General features: G+C 51.6%; 2 protein-coding genes and 1 long non-coding RNA gene across 6 annotated transcripts; 1 reads left to right on the top strand and 2 right to left on the bottom strand.

The window, feature by feature from the left end:
- Positions 1-763: 763 nt before the first annotated feature.
- On the bottom strand, positions 764-10,623 carry FN3K (fructosamine 3 kinase). 4 transcript variants are annotated; one of them, XM_039914141.1, is made up of 7 exons: positions 10,537-10,623; positions 7,752-7,910; positions 6,314-6,465; positions 5,346-5,437; positions 4,508-4,590; positions 2,705-2,827; positions 764-1,262 (listed from the first exon to the last, which is right to left on the bottom strand). In XM_039914141.1, the coding sequence occupies exons 2-7, from the start codon at positions 7,890-7,892 to the stop codon at positions 918-920; spliced, it is 936 nt and encodes a 311-aa protein (XP_039770075.1). In that variant the 5' UTR covers positions 7,893-7,910; positions 10,537-10,623; the 3' UTR covers positions 764-917. The 4 variants fall into 4 exon arrangements, with proteins under 4 accessions (XP_039770075.1, XP_028935581.1, XP_028935580.1 ...); XM_029079748.2 differs by lacking the exon at positions 10,537-10,623 and having other exon boundaries at positions 2,705-2,782; positions 7,876-8,414; XM_029079747.2 differs by lacking the exon at positions 10,537-10,623 and having other exon boundaries at positions 7,876-8,411.
- LOC100079591 (ketosamine-3-kinase) lies at positions 10,567-17,225 on the bottom strand. The gene is given in 7 exon segments (XM_007666489.3): positions 10,567-11,827; positions 11,829-11,894; positions 12,477-12,599; positions 13,249-13,331; positions 13,992-14,083; positions 14,259-14,410; positions 16,760-17,225. Coding segments are annotated over 7 exon segments (939 nt in total). The 5' UTR covers positions 16,910-17,225; the 3' UTR covers positions 10,567-11,554.
- A 2,415-nt stretch (positions 17,226-19,640) lies between these two features.
- On the top strand, positions 19,641-23,227 carry LOC114816956. The gene is made up of 3 exons (XR_003764772.1): positions 19,641-19,761; positions 20,643-20,719; positions 23,193-23,227. It is a non-coding gene; the product is annotated as an uncharacterized LOC114816956 (long non-coding RNA).
- Positions 23,228-23,306: the final 79 nt, after the last annotated feature.

Raw genomic sequence — 23,306 nt, 5'->3', positions numbered from 1 at the left:
TAAAACAGATGGATTTTGGAGCAAATGAAGCCAAAGTGGTCTTTGAAAGGCCAAATGACTCAACTTTGATTAGTATATTTTGGGCACATCATCAGGAGGACTAATTCTCTGGAGAAGACACTAATGATAGGAGAAGTCCCGGGAAAACGTGGAAGAAGCAGTCCAGGTTGGATTAATCACTCATTCAGTCAGTCACTCAATGGTATTTATTGAGCACCTACTGCAGAGCAAAGTACTAAGCGCTTGGGAGAGTACAATACATCAGACTTGGTAGATCCGATCCCATCCCATGAGGGGCTTACAGTCTACAGGGGAAGGCAGACATTAAAATAAGTTACAGAGAAGGGGGTAAAGTAGAGCATGAGGATCTGTATTAATAATAATAATAATAATAATAATGATAATAATAATTGTGGTATTAAATGCTTACTATGTGCCAGACACTGTACTAAGCTCTGGGGTAGATACAAGGAAAGCAGGTTGGACACAGTCCCTTTCACCCATGGGGCTCACATTCTCAATCCCTACTTTACAGATGAGGGAATTGAGGCAGAGGAAGTGAAATGGCTTGCCCAAAGTCACACGGCCGACAAGTGGCAGAGCGAGGATTAGAACCCAACTCCTTCTGACTTCCAGGCCCGTGCTCAATCCACGCTGTGCTGTTGGGTGAGTATTAAAGTGCATAAGGGATACCTAGCAAAGTGTATAGTCTGCGTGGAGGGGAGGGAAGGTAGGGGGAGTGGGGGAATAGGGGAAGAATTATTCATTCACTGGTATTTATTGAGCGCTCACTGTGTGCAGAACACTGTACTAAGTGCTTGGAAACTACAATTCAGCAGTAAAGGAAGACGATCCCTGCCCACACTGGGCTAACGGTCTAGAAGTAGCCTCAACCAGCCTGTCCCCCAGAAAGGACGTCAAAGGCTCTTGAGGAGTTTCCTCATGGCCCCCAGGCTCACGCCACGATACCCGCTCCCAAAATGGTTCCAGTGGTTGACGTAGTTGAAGACCTTGTAGAGTTGGAGCCGTCTGGCAAACCCCGGAGCCTGGGGGATTTTCCTGTGGTAGGCGGAGAAGAAGGAGCTGTCGAGGCCGCCGAACATGAAGGAAATGGCCAGATCGAACTCGGAATGGCCGTAGAAGGAAGCGGGGTCAAACACCATGGGGCCAGAATCATCTTCAGCCATATTTCCCGCCCAGAGGTCGCCGTGCAGGAGGGCGGGAACGATCTCCTCGTCTCCGAACAGCTCTGGGATCTTGAGCTGAAAGGGCCAGACAGGACAGGAGGGGCAAGGTGAAGTGCGATCCATTGATCGATCATTTTTATTGAACGCTGCCTGGGAGCAGAGCGCTGTACTAAGCGCTTGGGAGAGTAGTCGTTCATTATTTCACTCGTATTTAATGAGCGCTTACTGCATGCAGAGCACTATACTAAGTGCGTGGGAAAGACAATATGCCTGTTGTTATATTGTACTATATAACAGTAGTGATTGTAGCCTCCTCTGACGTGGGGGTGAATTAATCAATCATTGGTCTTTACTGAGTGCTTTCTATGTGTAGAGCATTGTATTAAGCATGTGGGAGAATATAAGACAAAAGAATTAGCCGTCATGTTTGCTGCCTATAGTGAGATTACAGTCCAGAGGGGGAGAGAGATATTAATATGAATACATTTTTTTAAATTAGCTGAAGTCTTCTCTTCCCCAAAGACCTGGCTAAAAATGTGCCCTGGGGAAAAAGCAATGCTTCCCTCCCGGGCCTCTCCCTGTCCTCCTATTGAGAATTTTTAAAAACAGTAATTTCCCATTGGCAACCCCCAGACACTATGATGGGTGAACGTGAAGCCCTGCCCTTGCTCATGATGACGGTGGTCTGCCAGAGCTCCTAGAAAGGTGGGCAGGAAGAGGCTGAAGAATAATATCGATAAACAAAATTGCGGTATTTGTTAAGTAGTTGCTCTGTGCCAGGCACTGGGATAAATACAGGATAATCTTACCTCGCTAATCTCCTACTACAACCCAGCCCGCACACTCTGCTCCTCTAGTGCCAACCTTCTCACTGTACCTCAATCTCATCTATCTCGCCACCGACCTTTCGCCCGTGTCCTGCCTCTGGCATGGAACGCCCTCCTTCTTCATGTCCAACAGACGATCACTCTCCCCTCCTTCAAAGCCTTATCGAAGGCACAGCTCCTCCAAGAGGCCTTCCCTGATTAAGTCCTCTTTTCCTTTTCTTCCACTCCCTTCTGCATCGCCCTGACTTGCTCCCTTTCTTCATCCACCCCACCTCAGACCTACAGCACTTATGCCCACATCTGTCATTTATTCATTTTTATTCATGTCTGTCTCCCCATCTAGACTGTAAGCTCATTGTGGGCAGGGAATGTGTCCGTTATATTGTTCTATTGTACTCTCCCAAGCACTTAGTACAGTTCCCGGCACACAGTAAGCACTTAATAAATATAACTGACAGACTAAATGACTGACCCCCGACCTGATTCTGCCCAATTTGCCCAGAAACTGTCTCTGCCCATTGCTCTGCTCCTTCCCTACGCCCTCGGTCACCCACCCCCAACTTAGTTCCGCCTCTCCTCGCACCTCGGGACATGATCCCGGAGCCCTGAGCTGCCCCTGACCATACCCCCTCCTCCCCACTCAGAGACCCCAGCCAGGCCTACCTTCCCGGGACAGAGGGCTTCACCCACCTGCAGCTGAGACCACAGTTCTCTGGCTTCTCGATCTCCATAATCCTTCTCAATCAGGTCCAGTTGGATTTGGAGCCGCTGGCGGGCGAAGAAGGTGGGCCAGTCACTTTGCCATTCATTCACCTGGCAACAGTCAACTGACCAATCAATCAATCATCTTTGCCCACATCCTGCCTCTGCCCCCACTCCCCAACGCCCTCCTTCATATCCGATAGACGATCCCGCTTCTCACCTGAAAAGCCAAGAGTCCTTCCCCAACTAGGCCCTCATATCTTCTTCTCCCACTCCCTTCCGCATCCCCAAAGGACTTGGATTTGTTCCCTTTATTCACCCCTGCCCCCCGCTCTCAGCCCCACATAGGTACACATCCAAAATTTATTTCTTTATATTAATGTCTGTCCCCCACTCTAGACTCTAAGCTCACTGTAGGCATGGCCCGGGTCTTCCAACTCTTACACTGGACTCACCCAAAAGCTTAATAATAATGTTAATAATAATGTTGGTATTTGTTAAGCGCTTACTATGTGCCAAGCACTGTTCTAAGCGCTGGGGTAGACATAGGGGAATCAGGTTGTCCCACGTGGGGCTCAGTCTTAATCCCCATTTTACAGATGAGGGAACTGAGGCACGGAGAAGTTAAGTGACTTGCCCACAGTCACACAGCCGACAAGTGGCAGAGCTGGGATTCGAACTCATGAGCCCTGACTCCAAAGCCCGTGCTCTTTCCACTGAGCCATGCTGCAATGGCATTTGTTAGGTGCTTACTATGTGCCAAGCATTATTCTAAGCACTGGGAAAAATACAGGTAATCAGGTTGGACAGAGTCCCTGTCCCACATGGGGCTCACACTCTTAATCCCCACTGATCAATCTAATCCCCATTTTACAGATGACGCAACTGAGGCCTAGAGAAGTTAAGTGACTTCCCCAAGGTCAAGCAGCAGACAAGTGGCAGAGCAGGGATCAGAACTCACGCCCTCTGACCCCCAAGCCTATGCTCTTGCCACTAGGCCATGCTGCTTCTTAGTACAGTGCCTTGCACAGGGTAAGCACTCAAAAAATATGACATGTATTCATTGAGCATTTACTGTATGCAGAACACTTTACTAAGTGCCTGGGAAGATATAACAGAATTGGTAGACATGTTCCCTGTCCACAAAGAGCTCACAGTCTAGAGGGGGAGGGAGGTTGACCTCTGCTACTCTACTCTGCACCCTGGTACCGTGACCATCTCCCAAATGGCCGTCTTGACCGAAAGCCCAACCAACATCAGAGTCCAGCAGCTCCTGGGCACCGGCTGCTAATAATAATCACTGCAATATTTTTTTAATGCTTACTATGTACCGAGCACTATGCTAAATGCTGGGATAGGTACAACATAATCGGTTCAGAGATATGGGGCAGCATGGCTCAGTGGACAGAGGCCGGGCCTGGGAGTCAGAAGGACCTGGGTTCCCACTTCCCCCAGTTTTCTGGTGTGTGACGCTGGGCTAGTCACCTCACTTCTCTGGGCCCCGATTACCTCATCTGTAAAATGGGTATTAAGACTGTGAGCCCCACCTGGGACAGGGACGGTGTCCAACCTGATTTGCTTCTATCCTCCCCAGTGCTTAGTACAGTGCCTGAAACATAGGAAGTGTTTAACAAATAACACAATTATTATTATTAATATTATTATTAATGGGCCGTGAGCAAGACCCCCCCAAACTCTTCATAGCTGACTGATTCCCCTGCCCCATGCTACAGCTTTGTGCCACTTAAAACTAATGAATAAATGAATGAATGAATGAGCGAACAAACTTACCTGGGGGATGTAGCCACAGCAGGTCACGGTGTGGAACCCAAACTGGTCTACGAACTTGGGCTCTGCAGCCCCGGCACCTTTACCTGGAAACAGACAAGTTTGCTGGCCAGGGAAGCCTTACTTTGGCTTCTCTCTTCCATCCTTACAATCACTCAGTCAATCCTATTGATCGAGTGCTTTCGGTGTGCAAGAGCACTTTTCTGAGCACTTGGGAGAGTTACAGTAAATCAATCAATGGTAATTACTGAGTGCTTTTGGTGAGCTGAGCACTTTTCTGAGCGCTCAGGAGAGTTACAATAAATCAATCAGTGGTAATTATTGAGTGCTTTCGTGTGCAGAGCACTTTTCTGAGCACTTGGGAGAGTTACAATAAATTAATCCAGTGGTAATTACTGAGTACTTTCAGTGTGCAGAGCACTATACTGAGCACTTGGGAGAGTAACAAAAAATGACTCTGGCTAGCAAGTGGCAGGCAATCTGCTACAAGTCAAAACTCACCCATGCTGGGCAGCGGTGGCACAGGGGAGAGTCGAGGGCGGAGACTAGAGGTTACTGCGCGGAAGGAGGCAGTGGTAAACCACTTCCAGATTTTTACCAAGAAAACTCTATGGATACACTACGGGAACAATTGCAGATGGAGGTGGGTCATTCTGGGAGAGATGTGACCATGGAGAAGCTATGGGTCGGAGACGACTCCACAGCATAAAGCAAGACCCCAGCCCATAAAACAGTACCTGGCACATAGCAGGCGCTTAACAACTACCTCAATTATCATCATCATCATCATCATTTTTATTATTAATATTAGCCATGGCCTAGGTCCGGGTCCCGGGCCTACCCACAGTCTTTTCCTCCTTCTTCACCTTCTCCCTCAGTTTCTGGTTGTAAAGGTGTAAGTCAGCTATCTGGTCTCCGAGAGCGGCTGAGTGGCTGAAAGGGAAAAGAAAGGAGTTCTGCCCTAGGCTGGCAAAGGGGCAGTTAAGTGGGCAAATAAACTGCAACGTAGGGGCTGGCATGTGTTAGATGGGTGGAAATCAGTCAGTCAATCAATCAATCTTATTTATTGAGCACTTACCATGTGCAATGCACTGTAATAATAATCATGGTCACAATAATTATGGTATTTGTTGAGCACTTACTGTGTGCAGAGCACTGTACTAAGCATTTGGGAGAGGACAGTATAACAGAGTAGGCAGACACAGTTCCCTACCCACAATGAGCTTAACCCTCTAGATGTGGGGAGAGACCATTAACATTTCATATACGTTCATTAGTGCAGCAGGGTTGAAAGAGGGGTGAATAAAGGGAGTAAATCGAGTGAGAGAATGACGCAGAAGGGAGTGGGAGAAAAGGAAAGGAGGGCTTAGTCAGGGAAGAGGGCTCAGTCTTCTTGGAGGAGATGTGCTTCCATAAGGCTTTGAAGTGGGGGAGAGTAATTATTGGTCAGATATAAGGAGGGAGGGTGTTCCAGGCCAGAGACAGGACATGGCTGAAAGGTTGGTGGTGAGATAGACGAGATGGAGGCACAGTGAGAAGCTTGGCATTAGAGGAGTGAAATGGGTGGGCTGGGTTGGAGTAGGAGAGTAGCGAGGTGAGGTAGGAGGGGGCAAGGGGATTGAGTCCTTTAAAGCCAAAGGTGAGTTTTTGTTTGATGTGAAGGTGGATGGGCAAAGATGGGCTGGCTCCCCTTGCCCACCCTGAGTCCCGGCCTTGACCCTTATCCTCAGGTAGCCAAGTTCGGGGAGCAAGCCCAGGAGGGAAAGGGTGCCCATCTTGGAAAGCCAGAGCCCCAGGAGGCCTACCTACCTAGACAGGCTCCTCATTGCCAGGTACTCCATGATCAGGGCCGCTCCCCCTCCTGGCAGGGCTACCACCTTCAAGGGCTGGGGCACCCGCAGAATACCCGTGGACCTGAGGGCCTCCAGGCTGGCCACCTCGCCCTCAAACATCTCCCGGGCCTGGCGAGAGGGGCAGGGAGAGGAGGACGTGAGAGCCGGGCCCGAACGCCTGCCTGATTGGTGCCCAGGGCCCATCTCTAATAATAATAACTGAGGTATTTAAGCGCTTACTCTGTGCCAGGCCAGCCACCCATCGGATCCCCTGATGAGAGCAGCTTGGGGGTGGGACCCCCAAGAAATGAGATCTCTTGTTTGTGTGCAGTTACCCGCCCCCCACCCCGCCGTTTGGCCTCGGGCTCCTGTTGCTGGACTGGGCTGGGTGTGGGGTGGGGAGCATGGCGAGCATGGGGAGGTGGTCAGGGGGACTCCATCCTGGGGCAGGGGTCACTGCACAGCAGGCCAAGGGCCTTCAGGCGGGGAGGCAGGATGCATCTCCCCGTTGTTGGTAAGGAATTGTCTCTATTTGTTGCTGAATTGTACTTTCCAAGCACTTAGTACAGTGCTCTGTACACAGTAAGGGCTCAATAAATACTATTGAATCTCCCCAAATGATTTAGCTTTATGTCCAGCCCCCCACCACCCTAAAACATCCCTTCCTGAAACTTGAGACTCAGAGCTGCTTCACCTCCTCCTCTCATAATATTAATTTATAACAGTATCTGCTAAGTGCTTATTATGTGCCAGGCACTGTACTAAGCACTGGGGTGGATCTGAGCAAATCAGGTTGGAGAGTCCCTGATCCACCTGGGGCTCACAGTCTCGATCCCCATTGTTCAAACGAGGGAACTGAGGGCCAGAGAAGTGAAGTGACTTGTCCAAGATCACACGCAGACAAGCGGCGGAGCCGAGATCAGAACCCAGGTCCTTTTGATTCCCGGGCCCGGGCTCTAGCCACTACGCCATGTTGCTTCTCGAAGGGACACGGGACAGGGAAGCTCCCCCCCCCACCCCCTCTGCTACCCAACACTGGGCAGAGGAGCACCCCCCCCCCCCAAAAAAAACACATTGGGTAGAGGAGCATCCCTCTTCTTTTCCCCATACTGGACAGAAGAGCACCCTCCGCACAAAACACACTGGTCAGAGGAATGTCCCCCTCCCCTCCCACTGGACAGGGGAGTTCCCCCTCCTCCAAATTGGACAGAGACACATTACCCTCCCTCCAACGCTGGACAGAGGTGCACCTTTCCTTCCCCCACACTGGACAGAAGAGCACTCCCCTTGCCCCCAAACGGGACAGAGGAGACCTCCCTTCCCCCCGCCCCCAACCCCGGCCCTGGACAGAGGTGAGCCCCCCCTCCCCAGCATTGGACCCAGGCATGCCCCCTTTCCCCGCACAGGAGAGCCACCTGACTCCTGGCGTTGCTTTTCACGAAGACGCGGCCCCGATCTGTTTGGTAGCCTTGGCCGTGACTAATGCAGCCGCCCCCCGAGCTTCCAAAGGCCCGGACCAGCGACGTCTTCAGCTCTGACCTCAGGAGGGACTCCATGGGTGCAGCTACACGGGCCTGGGGGGCACAAGGAGAGGAGACCGGCTGCGCACCCCAGGGGTGCAGGGAGCTGGAGGCCCACCGGGCCTCGGCCTGCACCCTTGCAGCCGGGCCCCTCGGAGCTGGCACTCTTGAAGCTGGCCTCCTTACGGCTGGCACCACCGTCTCCCCTTCCCTCCCCTCCCTGTGCCCACGTGGGGATGGAGGCGGGGAGAGCCAGGAATGACGGGGGTAGAGACAGCCTGGCTCGTTGAGGCTGTCCAGACCCAGAGACCCTGCGCCTGTGGGCAAGAGACCAGGCTGGCACCAGGTCCAGCGGCCTGTCCCGAGAGGTGGGTAGTTGGGTGGGATGGTGGGGGTCCCCCTGGGGCATGACCTTCCCCCCGGGTGGGCCAGCCAGGAAGGTCACTTTGCCAGGAGGGGGTTGTGCCTGGGCACAGATCATGGGTTGCAACTAGGTCTGCCCCCAGGGTGGCTATTTATTAATCATCATCATCATAATAGTGGTATTTAGTAAGCGTTTACTAGCCAGCAGGTACTGTTCTAAGCACTGGGATGCATGCAAGATAATCGTGTTAAATACAATTGCCTGTCTCACCTAGAGCTCACAATCTTAATGTCCATTTTGCCCCTGGCCTGGAACCCCCTCCCTCCACAAATCAGACAATTCCTCTACCCAGCTTCAAAGCCTTATTGAGGGCCCATCTCCTCCAAGAGGCCTTCCCAGGCTAAGCTCCTCCTTTCCTCTTCTCCCACTCCCTTCTGTATCGCCGTGCCTTTATTTATCCCCCTCTCCCAGCCCCACAGCACATATGTACAGATGTCATTTTTTTGGATTTATTGATGTCTGTCTCACTCCTCACCCTGAGACTGTAAAATCTTTGTAGGCAGGGAATGTGTCAGTTTATTGTTGTACTGTAGCAGGGAGCAGTGGATAGATCACAGGCCTGGGAGTCAGAATAATAAAAATAATAATAAATATGGCATTTGCCAGGCACTATGTGCAAAGCACTGTTCTAAGCGCTAGGGAGGCTACAAGGTGATCAGGCTGTCCCCCATGGGGTTCACAGTCTTCATCCCCATTTTACAGATGAGGTAACTGAGGCACAGAGAAGGTAAGTGACTTGCCCAAAGTCACACAGCTGACAAGCGGCTGAACGGGGATTTGAACACATGACCAATGACTCCCAAGCTGGTGCTCTTTCCACTGAGCCACGCCGAAAGAGGAAATCTAAAATAATAATAATAATAATAATAATAATAAAGCAGGTTAAACCACCGTGGGCTTGTGGTTTTGGTTTCTTAGCAGTCGTCCAAGGGGAATGGGGAAAAAGGAAAAAAAACCAAAACAGAAAGGGAGGCCTTGTCCCCCCGATTTCTCTTCAAGTTTCTTCTCGTGCAAAGCACTATACTAAATGCTTGGGAGAGTACAACACAATACAAAAGACACATTCCCTGCCCACAAGACCTTACAGTCTAGAGGATTTAATCCCCATTTTACAGGTGAGGAATCCGAGGCACAGAGAAGTGAAACGCCTTGCCCTAGATCTCACAGATGAGTAACAGAGCCAGAATTAAAACCAGGTCCTCTGACTCTGAACCCCCCTGCACTTTCCACTAGGCCACACTGCTTCTCTTGGTGAATTCCTCAGGGCAGCAGGATGACCACAGCAGTTTCCAAAGCTTCGGCTTAGCGATGGGGGGAGGATCAAAAAAGTTTACATATGGTCAGTGAACTCAATAAATAGCACTGCCCACTGCCCTTTCCATTAACTGTCAAGGTACGAAGATCGAATCTGCTGTGCTGGGATTTGGTCTGATGCCACACCATGACTGGGGAAGTGCGGCATGGATGAATGCTCTCCGACAGGCTGTCCAGAGGCTTCTGCCTCGAATCTCGTCAGCAGTGAAAGGCAGTGAGACTCCCCCGCTACTTTCTATAGTCAGCTTTCCCCCACTTTCTTCTGGATTCTCAAGGTGTCTTTGCAGTCTTGGGCACTCCCTGAATTCTACAAGTTGAAGAAAAACTCACGCCAGGGATTTAGAACAGGTCCCCTTCCTCGGTTGTAAATTTTTATTTAATTTTTAATTAATTTTCTCAAGTGCTCACTTCGTGCTCAGTTACCTCAACTGTAAAATGGGGATTGAGACCATAAACTCCACGTGGGACAGGGACTGTGTACAACTCTATTTGCTTGTATCCACCCTGGCACTTAATACAGTGCTTGGCATATAGTAAGTGCTTAAATACCACAATCATTATTAAGTTAATCAGGTTGGACACAGTCCATGTCTCACATGGGGCTCAGTCTTAAACCCCATTTTACAGTTGAGGACCAGAGAAGTGAAGTGACTTACCCAGGGTCACCCAGCAGACAAGCAGAGGAGCAGGGATTAGAACCCAAGTCCTCCAGAATCCCCGGCCTGTGCTCTTGCCTCTAGGCCATGCTGCTTCCCTAGAAAGCACTCAGCTCAGTGCTTGTCACATAGAATGGGCTTGGCAGACACCAGAATAATAATAATATAAATAATATAAGGAATGGCTATCAGGGGAGTGGGAGGACCGGGGCGGGGAGGGAGGAAAAGTCCCGAGTCCAGACCGGGTCCCCTGCCCAAGTCTGGGAAGGGGAGGGGGCAAACCCACCTGTAGACCCCTTAGAAACCAGAACCAAGGTGGTCTAATGATTCATTTATTCCAGTGGGGATTTCACACGCCGCTTCGGGTCACAACGGGGTCTGTAAGCGAATGGTGAAAACAAGTGGCCTGCGGACGGCTGGACAGGGAAAATGGGCTCCTCCTCGCTTCAAACATGCTTCCCACGCTCCTGGGAGGCGGCCACCACACTGGCCCCTCGGGAAGCTGGCCCTTCCTTGCTCACATACCCCACAGAAGCTAACGGCAAGATGTGGCCTGGCTCATCCAGGGGAAGGGGTATGTGGTCTCCTGGCAAGGGCCCGGTCCAGAACTTCCAGCACACAGAGCCTGGGCCCTGGTCCCACCCTCAGCCCTTGAGGCAGCACTGGGTCTCCTCCTCCATCCTCTTCTTCCTCCCTCCTCCTCCCTGAGAGCCGCTTTGACCCCAGACTGTGGGAGCCAGGGAACGGCCGGCGGACTGGATAGGGGCAACTTCCTACAGAGCACCAGCCGCTTCCTCTCAGCCCCCAAGAAAAGGTGGTCCCCTATGGCAGGAGGGAAGGGGCTGAGGCGACCCAGGGCTCGGGATCAGGAAGAGGAGGGGATTCCTGGCCTGGCGTAGTTCAGGACTGGCCCCAGCTGGGATGACCTGGCTGCCCTTCCCCAAGATGGGGGCTTTCCTCTGGGTGGAAACAGACAAGCGACGGGAATAGGATTGGGAATCCCACAGGGAACATCAGTCCCACAATACCCCCAGAGTTCCCTTGTGGGCTGCCCCGGTCCTGAGGGCTTAGGGAGATCTCTGCCCATCTCCCCCAGTGGCAACTGGCTGCCGCGCCAACCTTAAGGCCAGGCACCTCCCTCAAAGCGGGGCCTGGGGCCGACCTCTGCCCCGGGCCGGCGAGCGGCTCGGCCGAGTCGGTGCTACTGGCGGGGAGGGGTCGAGGGATGAACCACAGCAAAGGGGGGAGCCGAGGGGGCGGAAAGGGGGTCATCCACCCAGAAGGGAGCCGATCGGCGGCCCCCTTCATTTGAGGAGACCCCGCATGATGCTGAGGGACGAGCCACGGTAGCCGGAGCCGAAGTGGTTCCAGTGATTCAGGTAGTGGAAGAGCTGGTAGAGCCGCAGGCGGCGGTCAAATCCGGGGGCCTTGGGGATTCGGCTGTGGTAGGCCGAGTAGAAGGCGCCGTCGAAGCCCCCGAACATCCCGGCGATGGCCAGCTCGTACTCGGCGTGCCCGTAGAAGGAGGCCGGGTCGAAGACGATGGGCCCGTCGGCGTCCTCGGCCACGTTCCCCCCCCCACAGGTCTCCGTGCAGCAGGGCGGGCACCACGGTCACTGGGCGGAACAGCTCCGGGAGCTTCAGCTGCAGGGGGTCCAGAGGCAACCCACCCCATTGGCTTAAAGGACAGCCCGGGACCGCCGCCCTCGCCCCGGGATGATGATGATAATACCTTTGGTATTTGTTAAGCGCTTACTATGTGCCAAGCACTCTTTGAAGCACTGGGGTAGGTACAAGCTAATCAGGTTGTCCCACGTGGGGCTCACAGTCTTAACCCCATGTTACAGATGAGGCAAATGAGGCACACAGCTGATCAGTGGCAGACCCGCGACCTCTGACTCCCAAGCCCGGGCTCTATCCACTAAGCCAGGTTCCTGGGCCTCCACCTCTCCAGACAACCGGACTTGGTTTATCTGGGTCAGCTGCGAGACGAGGCCCCCAGCTCTGTGTCCTTTACACTGTTAAGTTCGTCGTGGCCAGCTCCGTTATATTGTCACACCGTCCTCCTCCAAGTGCTTAGTACAGTGCTCTGCCCACAGTAAGTGCTCAATAAATACTACTGATTTCACCGGCAAGGAACGTGTCTGTTAATTCGGTTTTCCCAAACACAGAACAGAATTCTGTGTTCTGTTCTTGGAAGAGAAAAAATGAACCCGCTGGTCTTACCTGCAGCTGAGCCCAGAGTTCGCGGGCCTCTCGATTGCCCGACTCCTTCTCCAACAGGTTTATCTGGTGCCCAATGCGCTGCTGGGCAAAGAAAGCCACCCAGTCTCTCTGCCAGTCGTTCACCTGGAGGAACAGCAAGGGAGGGAAAGAAACGGACTCTCCAGGGACCACTAGGTCAGAAGCAGAGTGGCCGAGTGGCTAGAGCGCGGGCCTGGGAGTCAGAAGGACCAGGGTTCTAATTCTGGCTCCGCCACCTGTCTGTCGGGTGACCTCGGGCCAATCACTTCTCTGTGCCTCAGTTACCGCATCTGTAAAATGGGGATCAAGACTAGGAGCCCCAGCTGGGACAGGGACCGTATCCACCCTTATTAGCTGGTATCTAACCCAGGGCTTAGAACAGTGCATGGCACATAGTAAGCGCCTAACAAAATACCACGATTATTATTATCATTAGAGGTCAGGGCTAGATCCACTCTGCCAATTAAAGCACGTGCCTTGTATTTCCACCCCAGCCCAAGATTTTCCTGAAGTCAGCTCTCTCCTGATGCCTTATCACAGCCAGTCGATCAACTGTATTTACTGAGCGCTTTCTCTGTGCAAAGCACTGCACTCAGCTCTTGGGAGAGGACAACACAGTGAGTCGGTGGCTATTTGCAAGGGTCAAACACTGCCCCCCCTTGTTAGAAAAAACACCCCCAGATCTTTGTCAGCCCTGGACTAGACAGACTTGCGGCTGGGCACCTGTCCCCGGGGGGGTGGGGGCAGCTCTCACCTGGGGCAGGTACCCGCAGCAGGTCACCACGTCAAACCCAAACTGGTCCACGAATTGCAGGTCCGACTGGCCCGCTCCCTTCCCTTGAAAGCCAAAGGGCCAGCGGTTAGCGCCTCCCCGACGGCCAGAACGTAGCCACCAGGCACCGGACCCCCCCGCCAGGACCCCACTGATACCGTAACAATGATAATTATTTATTATTCTCATGACGATGATGATGAATAATCATGATAATAATGTATTGTTATCATTATGGTGATGATGATGATGATTTCATGCTGGAGAAGCAGCATGGCCTGATGGATAGAGCACAGGCCTGGGCATCAGAAGGTCACCGGTTCTAATCCCGGCTTGGCCACTTGTCTGCTGAGGGACCTTGGGTAAGTCACTTCCCTTCCTCTGTGTCTCAGTTCCCTCATCTGTAAAATGGGGACTGAGACTGCGAGCCCCACGTGGGACAAAGACTGTGTCCAACCTTGTACCCACCTCAGCGCTCAGTACAGCGCCTGGCACACAGCGAAAGCTCAACAAATACCACAGTTATCATCATCGAATGATTGACCGATTGCAGGTGGCTGTACCTCAGAGAAATCTCGCTGAGGACAAGGTGGGGACTCTTCCTGTGAGGAGGCCCACCCCAGGCAGCGGCGGAAGCCTCGGCTGGGCCTCGAGGCTGCTCCCCTCCCCGACGGTGCCCGCTCCGCCCCCCGCCCCTCGCCACCGACGCCCCCCATGCCCCTCACCGACGGTGCCCTCTTCCTTCTGGAGCTTCTCTCCCAGCTTCTGGTTCTGCAGGTGCAGGTCCGCCAACTGCTCACCCAGCTTGGCTGCGTGACTGCCAGGCAAAAGAAAGCAGGGGGCGAGGGTCGGCAGCTGAATGACCGCCCGCCGGTGACGGCCGGCCCAGCCGTCCGGGCTTTGGCCCCCGCCCCCCTTCACGCGACCTCGAGGCGTCCCCCACCCCCGGGGAACCGACCCCATCCGGTGGGCCCGACATCGCGGGGGCTCACCTGTCTAGAAAGCGCATGTCCAGGTGTTCCATGACCAGGGCGCTGCCACCCTGGGGCACGTCAATGACTTTGATTGGCTTGGGGACTTTGACGGTGTGGGTTCGCAGGATGGCAGTGAGGCTGGCCATTTCGCCCTCAAACATCCTCCGGGCCTGCTCCGAGACAACGGGGATGGGGAAAGGGGCAAGGATTCACCGAGGGAAAGGGCTTTCAAGCAATGACTGATACTCACTGAACACAGAGCACTGTATTAAGCGCTTGGAAGAGAGGACGGGGGAATAGGTAACGTCGGCCTTCCCCTCTAGACTGTAAAGCTCCTTACGGGCAGGGAGCCCGTCGACCAACTCGGCTATACTGTCATTCATTCAATCGTATTTATTGAGCGCTTACTGTGTGCAGAGCACTCTACTAAGCACTTGGGAAAGTACAGTACAGCAATCAAGAGTGACAATCCCTGCCTTCCTCTCCCGAGCACTCAGTACAGTGCTCTGGCCAAGTCACTTCACTTCTCTGTGCCTCAGTTTCCTCACCTGTAAAACGAGGGAAAAGACAGCGTCCCACCTGATTAGCTTTTTACCTACCCTAGCGCTTAGTACAGCGCCCGGTACGTAGTAAGTGATTAACAAATACCAAACAACAACGAGGATTTATTGAGCCCTTAAACGGAGAGCAGAGCATTGTACCAAGGGCTTGGGAGAGTCCAGCTGAGGCCTTGTGGTAACAGCACAGACCCAGGAGTCAGAGCACCTGGGTTCGGATCCCTACCCCGCCAGTCGTCTGCTGCGTGACCCTGGGCGAGTCACTTCACTTCTGGCTGTCTCACTTCTCTCATCAGCAAAATGGGAATTCAATATCTGTCCTCCCTTCTCCTTAGACTGTAAGCCCCGGGTGGGACCTAATTATCTTGAATCTACCCCAGGGCGTAGTAGTTTTTGGCACGCAGTAATGGCTCAACGAATACCACAATTATTATCTTCTATTGCCTGCTGTGTGCCCTTGGCAAGTCAATCGAGCTACGCATCCTTTTCTGGGCCTCAGTTACCTCACCTGTAAAATGGGGATTAAATCCTTCTCAGCCTCTGAGCCCTATGTGGGACAGGGACTGTTGGTGTAGTGGATAGAGCTTGGGCCTGGGAGTCAGAAGGTCATGGGTTTTAATGGCAACTCTGCCACTTGGCTGCTGTGTGACCTTGGGCAAGCATTCATTCAATCATTTATTTAGTGCTGTGTGTAGAGCACTGTACTAAGCGCTTGGAATGTACAATTCGGCAACAGATAGAGACAATCCCCGCCCAACAGCAGGCCCACAGTCTAAAAGTCACTTCACTTCTCTGGGCCTCAGTTCCCTAATTTGTAAAATTCATTCATTCAATCATATTTATTGAGTACTTACTGTGTGCAGAGCGCTGTACTAAGCGATTGAAAGGGCATGGAGACTGTGAGCCCCACCTGGGACAGGGACTGTGACCACCCTGACTTGCTTGTATCCATTCCAGCACTTAGTATGGTGCCTGGCACATAGTAAGTGCTTAGCAAATACCACTATTACTATTCCTTTGTATCTACTCCAGGGTTCAGTACAGTGGCTGACACATAGTAAGCGGGATCCCGGAGGGACCCACAGAGCACTTTGCAGAGGAGAGACTGCAACCACCAAAAGCAACAAACAAGCGGGATAACGGTCAGAAAGGTGGGAACCGTGGCAGTATCTGACCCTCACGGCCGCCTCCATTGAGGACCGACCCTTGGCCTCCAGCTGTGGGATAATAATAAAACTAATTGTGGTAATTTTTTTTTAATGGTATTTGTCAAGCGCTTACTATATATATGCCAGGCACTGTTCTAAGCGCTGGGGGAGATTCAAGATTGTTGGGTTGGAAACAGTCCCTGTCCCGCATGGGGCTCACACTCTTAATCCTCATTTTAGAGATGAGGGAACTGAGGCAGAGCCGGGATTAAAACCCATGACCTTCGGACTCCCAGGTCCATGTCTGGGGGCGCGGGGACCCCTGCCCCAAATCCTGCAGCATGGATCCCGTCGGGGTTGGGTCGGGGGGCTTGGGGACCCCTGCCCCAAATCCTGCATGGGCCCCAGGGTCCCTTAGAGGCTGGGTCTGGGGGCTTGGAGACCCTCGCCCTAAATTCTGTAGCGTGGATGCCGGGATCCCTTAGGGGCTGGGGGCTTGAGGACCACTGCCCCAAATCCTGCAGCTCGGACCCCCTCAGGGTTGGGTCTGGGGGTGTGGGGACACTCCCCCCCCAAATCCTACAGTGTGGACCTGGGATCCCTTAGGGGCTGGGTCTGGGGGCGTGGGGACCCCCTACCCCAAATCCTGCAACGTGGACACCCGAGTCTCTTAGTGGTCTGGGGGCGTGGTGACCCCCGCCCCAAATGCTGCAGCCCGGACCCAAGGGTCCCGCAGCGAGGGGAGCGAAAGGGGGTGCCGCCGGGGGGTTCAGGCTCCACCCATCGAGCCTCCCAGCCCCCTCCCCGTCCAGACCTCGGCCTTGCCGTTGAACTTGACGAAGACCCGTCCGTGGTCGGTGCGGTAGGTGCGGCCCTGGTTGATGCATCCGCCCCCCGAGTGTCCGGTGGCGGCGACCGTGGAGCTCCCCAGCTCCCGTCTCAGCACCGACTCCACACCCTCCATAGACCCCCGGGACCCCGAAAACAGAGGGGAGGACCCCGGCCAAGTGCAAGAGGGGGCTCCGTGCAAGAGGAGGCCCCGGGGTCCGTGCAAGAGAAGGCCTCGGGCTCCGTGCAAGAGGGGGGCCCGGGGCCTGTGCAGGACGCGTCCCTTCGCAAGAGTTGGGTATCGGCGTTGTGCGCTGGCGGGGTCGGGGGTCGGGGGAGGGTCGGGGGTCGGGGCAGGGGGAGGCTCTGGCCTGCGGCCCCCGGGCTCCCGGACAGAAGCGGCGGGCGAGCGGGAGGGAGGCCGGGGAGAGGGGCAGAGGGGGCCGGGCCTTGAGGGCCTGGAGGAGCAGGAGGGGGAGCAGGAGGGGGAGCAGGGGGAGGAGCAGGGGGAGGAGCAGGGGGAGATGGAGGAGGAGCGGGGGTGATGGAAGAGGAGCAGGGGAGGAGCAGGAGGAGGAGAAAGAGCAGGGGGAGGAGGAGAAAGGGCAGGGGGAGGAGGAGAAAGGGCAGGGGGAGGAGGAGAAAGGGCAGGGGAAGGAGCAGGAGGAGGAGAAAGCAGGGGAAAAGCAGGAAGAGGAGAAAGAGCAGGGGGAGGAGGAGGAGAAAGAGCAGGGGGAGGAGGAGGAGAAAGAGCAGGGGGAGGAGGAGGAGAAAGAGCAGGGGGAGGAGGAGGAGAAAGAGGAGAAAGAGCAGGGGAAGGAGGAGCGGGGGAGGAGGAGAAGGAGCAGGGGGAGGAGGAAGAGGAGGAAGCTGTGTTGGGGATGCCCTGCAGCCCCCGCCCCACTGCCCTCTCCAGGTTGCCCCTGGGCTGGCGGTCCAGCAGGGGGCGCCCTAGACCGTGAGCTCTTTGCGGGCGGGGCTTGTCGCTCTCTCGTGTTCTAGTGGACTTTCCCCAAACGCTCAGTCCAGTGCTCCGCACACAGTAGGCGCTCAATAAAGACGATCGAATGAATGAATGAATGAATGAATGAATGAGAGAACAAGTACGGCAATTGTAGTTATTCTTTTCCTCCCTGTTTCCTTTCAACAGCATTTATTGAACGGTTACTATGTGCAGAACACTGTACTAAGCACTTGGAATGAACAAGTTTCCTCCGACCCAGCCGGCCTCCCCCTTGTCCCTGGGGCATCTGTTGCTGAATTGTCCATTCCAAGCGCTTAGTACAGTGCTCTGCACATAGTAATAATAATAATAATGATAATAATGGTATATGTTAAGCGCTTACTATGTGCAGCCGGTCACATAGCCGATAAGTGGCAGAGTGTTCTGAGACCACTCAGTTCTGCGGATCTGATTTCAGTTAGTGTTCAGGGATCTGTCTCTTGTTGTTAAAGTTGCAACTCATCCTGTCCACCTTAACCTTCCTCCTTTTTTTTATTTTCTTGGGATATTTGTTAAGCACTGACGATGCGTCAAAGCACTGTTCTAAATACTGGGGTAGATACAAATTAATCAGGTCCCTGACCCACATGGGGCTCACAGTCTAAGGAGGAGGGTAACAGGTGTTGAATCCCCATTTTGCAGTTGAGAAAACTGAGGCACACAGAAGTGACTTGCCCAGGGTCGCACAGCAGGCAAGTGGTGGGATTAAAACCCAGGTCCTCTGGCTCCCATGCCCCGGGGCTCTCTCTGCTCGGTCACACTGCTTCCCAGGAGCCCCAGCCCTGTCCCTTCACACCTGCCTGCTGCTTTGGGAATCCTCAGTCCATTCCCAGGAGCCAGGGAGCCTAGGGGTGGGAAACGGGAGTCATGCCGATTCAGCAACCCTTAGCAGCAAGGGACGTGAGCTTAGTCCTCACTAATCAGGAATCGGTCACCTCTTACACCTGGACGTGAGCTTAGTACAGAGGCAGGACATCCATTCATTCAGTTGTACTTAGGGAGTGCTTATTGTGTGCAGAGCACTGTACTACGCACCTGGGAAAGTACAATAATAAGTACACTGTCAATAAACAGTGACATTTCCTGCCCACAATTTAGCTAATTGCCTTGGGGGGGGAGGAGAATTAGGGTTGTTTAGTTCATTCACTCAGTCGATAGTATTTATTGAGCACTTACTATGTGCAGAGCACTGTACTAAGCACTTGAAATGTACAATTTGGCAACAGATAGAATCCCTGGCCAACAATGGCCTCACAGTCTAAACGGGGAAGACAGACAACAAAACAAGTAGTCTGGTGTCCATAACATCAAGATAAATAGAATCATAGATTTAGACACATCATTAACAAAACAGAGTAATAAATAATATATACAAATATACACCAGTGCTGTGGGGAGGGGAAGGGGGAAGAAGTGAGCTAAGCACTGGGGTGCGTACAATCAAATCATCCCCATTTTACAGATGAGGTAAGTGGAGCACAGAAAAGTGAAGTGGCTTACCCAAGGCCGCACAGCAGAAAAGTGGTGAAGCTGGGATTAGAATCCATGACCTTCTGACTCCCAGGCCCATGCTCCAGCCATTATGCCGGGTTGCTCCTCAGAGCAGCAGGACATGGGTTTAGTACAGTGCTGGTTACACAGAGTAAGCACTCAGTAAATACCACGGATGGATTGACTGACTTGAGTGGTCCTTTCTGAACCAGGACAGAGTGGAATGGACAGAGGGAATTCAGTGGGAAGTGATTTAGCCTAATCCTGTAGATTTGGGAAGCGTTAACAGCAGCGGAGAGCTCCTGATAATCAGGAGAGGCCGACGGATTCCATAAACCCTCACACCTGGATGGCATTTTGTCAGGTGATCCCGGGCTTCGGTCTGACCCATCAGGCCTCACTTTATTTGAGAAGCAAGATGGCGTTGTAGAAAGAGCTCTGGTCTGGAACCTGAAGGATGTAGGGTTTGTCATTTGTCTGTTGGGTGATCTTGGGTAAGTTGTTTTTCTGTTTTGTGCTACTGTGTGGTTTATTGGAAAGTTTGTGGTTCTGCTTCTTCTTTTCTGGATGACCTTAGGTGAGCTATTCACTTCTTTGTGCCTCAGTTATCTCACTTTTAAAATGGGGATTGAGACTGTAAACTCCATGTGGGGTTCCTACTGAAAACTCACATCCTTCAGGAGGCCTTCCCAGACAGCTCTCCTTTTTCTCTGCTCCCCCCTACATTGTCCCAACTCTCTTCCTCTGCCCTACCCTCTTCCCTTCCCCACAGCAGTTGTGCATTTTTGTACATATTATTTATTACTCTATTTTGTTAATGATGTGTAAATATCTATGATTCTACTTATCTTGATGATACGGATGCCAGACTACTTGTTTTGTTCTGTTTTGTTGTCTGTCTCCCCCGTTTAGACTGTGAGCTCCTTGTTGGGCAGGGATTGTCCTTCTCTGTTGCCAAACTGTACATTCCAAGCACTTAGTACAATGCTCTGCACATACTTGCCAGCTGTGTGACTTTGGGCAAGTCACTTAACTTCTCTGTTGCCAAACTGTACATTCCAAGCACTTAGTACAATGCTCTGCACATACTTGCCAGCTGTGTGATTTTTGGGCAAGTCACTTAACTTCTCTGTGCCTCAGTTACCTCATCTGTAAAATGGGGATGAAGACTGTGAGCCCCACGTGGGACAACCTGATTAGCTTGTATGCCCCAGTGCTTAGAACAGTGCTTTGCACATAGTAAGCGCTTAACAAATACCACCATTAATTAATTACTAAGTGCTCAGTACTATTGAATGAATAAAAAGAACCTCAGCTGTGAATTTAAGAGTTGCTTTGCTCACCTTGTGCTTTAGTGATCTTTCTTTCCTTTCAGGTCTCTGCCCCTCAGGGTGGGAAGCTATGTACCGCTGGACTGAGCAGGCATACACCAGTATTTATTGAGCACTTAAGGTATGCAGAATACTGTACTAAATGCTTTGGATAGTACCATAGAGCAATATAACAGATATATTCTCTGCACCCTACTGAGTTTAAATCTAAGGGGTGTGTGTGTGGTGGGGGGAGACATAAAATTTCAAATAATGTGCTGTGGCACTGAGTAGGTTTTCAGTAGACCTCAAGTACTTTGTTGCACTGTCTACTCAGCTCTTAGAACAGTGCCTTGCACATAGTAAGCGCTTTAACAAATGCCATCATTTATTATTGGAAAGCCCATGGGCCCGGGAGTCAGAGGACCTGTGTTCTACTCCCGGCTCTGCCACTTGTTTGCTGGGTGACCTTAAGCAAGCCACTTCCCTTCTCTGTGCCTCAGTTATCTCATATCTAAAATGGGGATTGATTGTGAGCCCACGTGGGATAGGGACTATGTTCAACCTCATTATCTTGTGCATTCCCCACTGCTTACTGAGGTGCCTGGCACATAAACACTTAATAAATACCACTTAAAGGTATATACTTTTTGTGAGTGCATATAAATATAGGTATATATATACACACACACATATATGTATATATATATATAAAATGACTCAAGTTTACTGTGTGGAAGGAGGCAGTGGTAAACCACGTATGGATTTTTACCAAGAAAACTCTAAGGCTGCTCTACTGGAAGGATTGCAGATGGAGGTGGAGTGTTCTGGGAGAGAGCTGTCCATGGCCTCGCTATGGGTTGGACACAAATATATAAATATATATGACATCAAATATATATACATGTCTATCCCATGTGTGTGTCTATGTGAAATACCCCTTTTCTGTCAAGTAGAATTGCAACTCTTTTTTGCAAATGGTCCTTGGTAGAGCACTTCAGAGCACTGAATGAAGCATTTTATATTTGGCCAACCCCACTGCACTTATCTCTAAATTACACATTCTAAATTACTTATTCTTTCATTCAGTCGTATTTATTGAGTGCTTACTGTGTGCAGAACACTGTACTAAGGGCTTGGAAACTACAAGTCAGCAACAAAGGGAGACAATCCCTGCCCATGACGGATTTGTTTGTATCACTGTCAACCCCACAAGATTTATAAGCTTGTTATGGGCAGGGAACAGGTCTTCCAATTCTGTTGTCCTCTCCCGAGCACTTAATGCAGTGTTTTTGCACCTAAGAAGTGCTCAATAGATACGACTGATTAATGAATTGGTGGAAGCAGATACAAACACTTCTCAGCTGTGACTTTGGACAAGTCACAACTTCTCTGTGCCTCAGTTCCCTCATCTGTCAAATGGGGATTAAGACTGTGAGCCCCGCGTGTGTCAACCTCATTACCTTGTAATAATAATGATGATGATGGCATTTAAGTGGTTACTATGTGCCAAGCACTGTTCTAAGTCCTGGGGAAATGCAAATTAATCAGATAATTAGGATATCTACCCCAGCAGCACATCTCTGGGGGAGAAAAAGGCAATCAGCAGTAACAGGGTAATGGTATTTAAGTGCTTACTATTTGCCAAGCACTGTTCTAATTGCTGGGGGAGATAAGGTAATCAGGTGTATCAGGGTACTTAGGATACCTACCCCAGCACAGCGCTGGGGGAGCTGCAAGGTAATCAGGTATATCGGGGTAATCAGCTAATAAGGGTAATATTTAAGCGCTTACTTTGTGCCAAGCACTGTTTTTAAGTGCTAGGGTAATAATAATTATGGTACTTAAACTCTCACTATGTGCCAAGCACTGTTCTAAGCAGCTGGGTAGACACAAGATCATCTGTTGTCCCATGTGGGGCACAGTCTTAATCCCCATTTTCCAGAATAGGGAACTGAGACCAGAGAAGTGAAGTGACTTGCCCAAAGTCACCCAACTGACAAGTGTCGGAGTGGGGATTAGAATCCACGACTTCTGACTCCCAAGCCCGGGCTCTTTCCACTAAGCCCGGGTTTAAAACAGTGCTTGGCACATAGTAAGCGCTTCACAAATACCATCATCATTATCATCACTAAGCCACGCTGCTTCTCTACCCCCGCGTTTCGACCAGTGCTTGGCACATAGTGCTTAACCAATACCATCATTATTATTATCATCATTAAACCATACTGCTTTTTTACCCCAGCGCTTCGAACAGTGCTTGGCACATAGTAAGCGCTTAGCAAATACCCTTATTATTATTATTATTATTATTAAGCCACGCTGCTTCTCTACCCCAGCGCTTCGACCAATGCTTAGCCCATAATCGCTTAGCAAATACCCTTATTATTTTTAATAAACCACGCTGCTTCTCTACCCCAGCGCTTTGACCAGTGTTTGGCCCATAGTAAGCCCTTAGCAAATATCCTTATTATTATTATTATTATTAAACCACGCTCCTTCTCTAGTCCAGCGCTTCGACCAGTCCTTGGCCCAGAGTAAGCGCTTAGCAACTACCGTTATTATTATTATTTTTATTATTACTATTATTAAACCACGTTCCTTCTCTATTCCAGCGCTTCGACCAGTGCTTGGCCCAGAGTAAGCGCTTAACAAATATCCTCATTATTATATATCTCCGTGCCTCAGTGATGTCATCTGGAAAATGGGGATGGAGTCTGTGAGCCCCA

Source organism: Ornithorhynchus anatinus, chromosome 15, assembly GCF_004115215.2.
Source record: "Ornithorhynchus anatinus isolate Pmale09 chromosome 15, mOrnAna1.pri.v4, whole genome shotgun sequence".
Classification (NCBI taxonomy): Eukaryota; Metazoa; Chordata; class Mammalia; order Monotremata; family Ornithorhynchidae; genus Ornithorhynchus; species Ornithorhynchus anatinus.
This window is presented reverse-complemented; position numbering and strand designations above follow the sequence as displayed.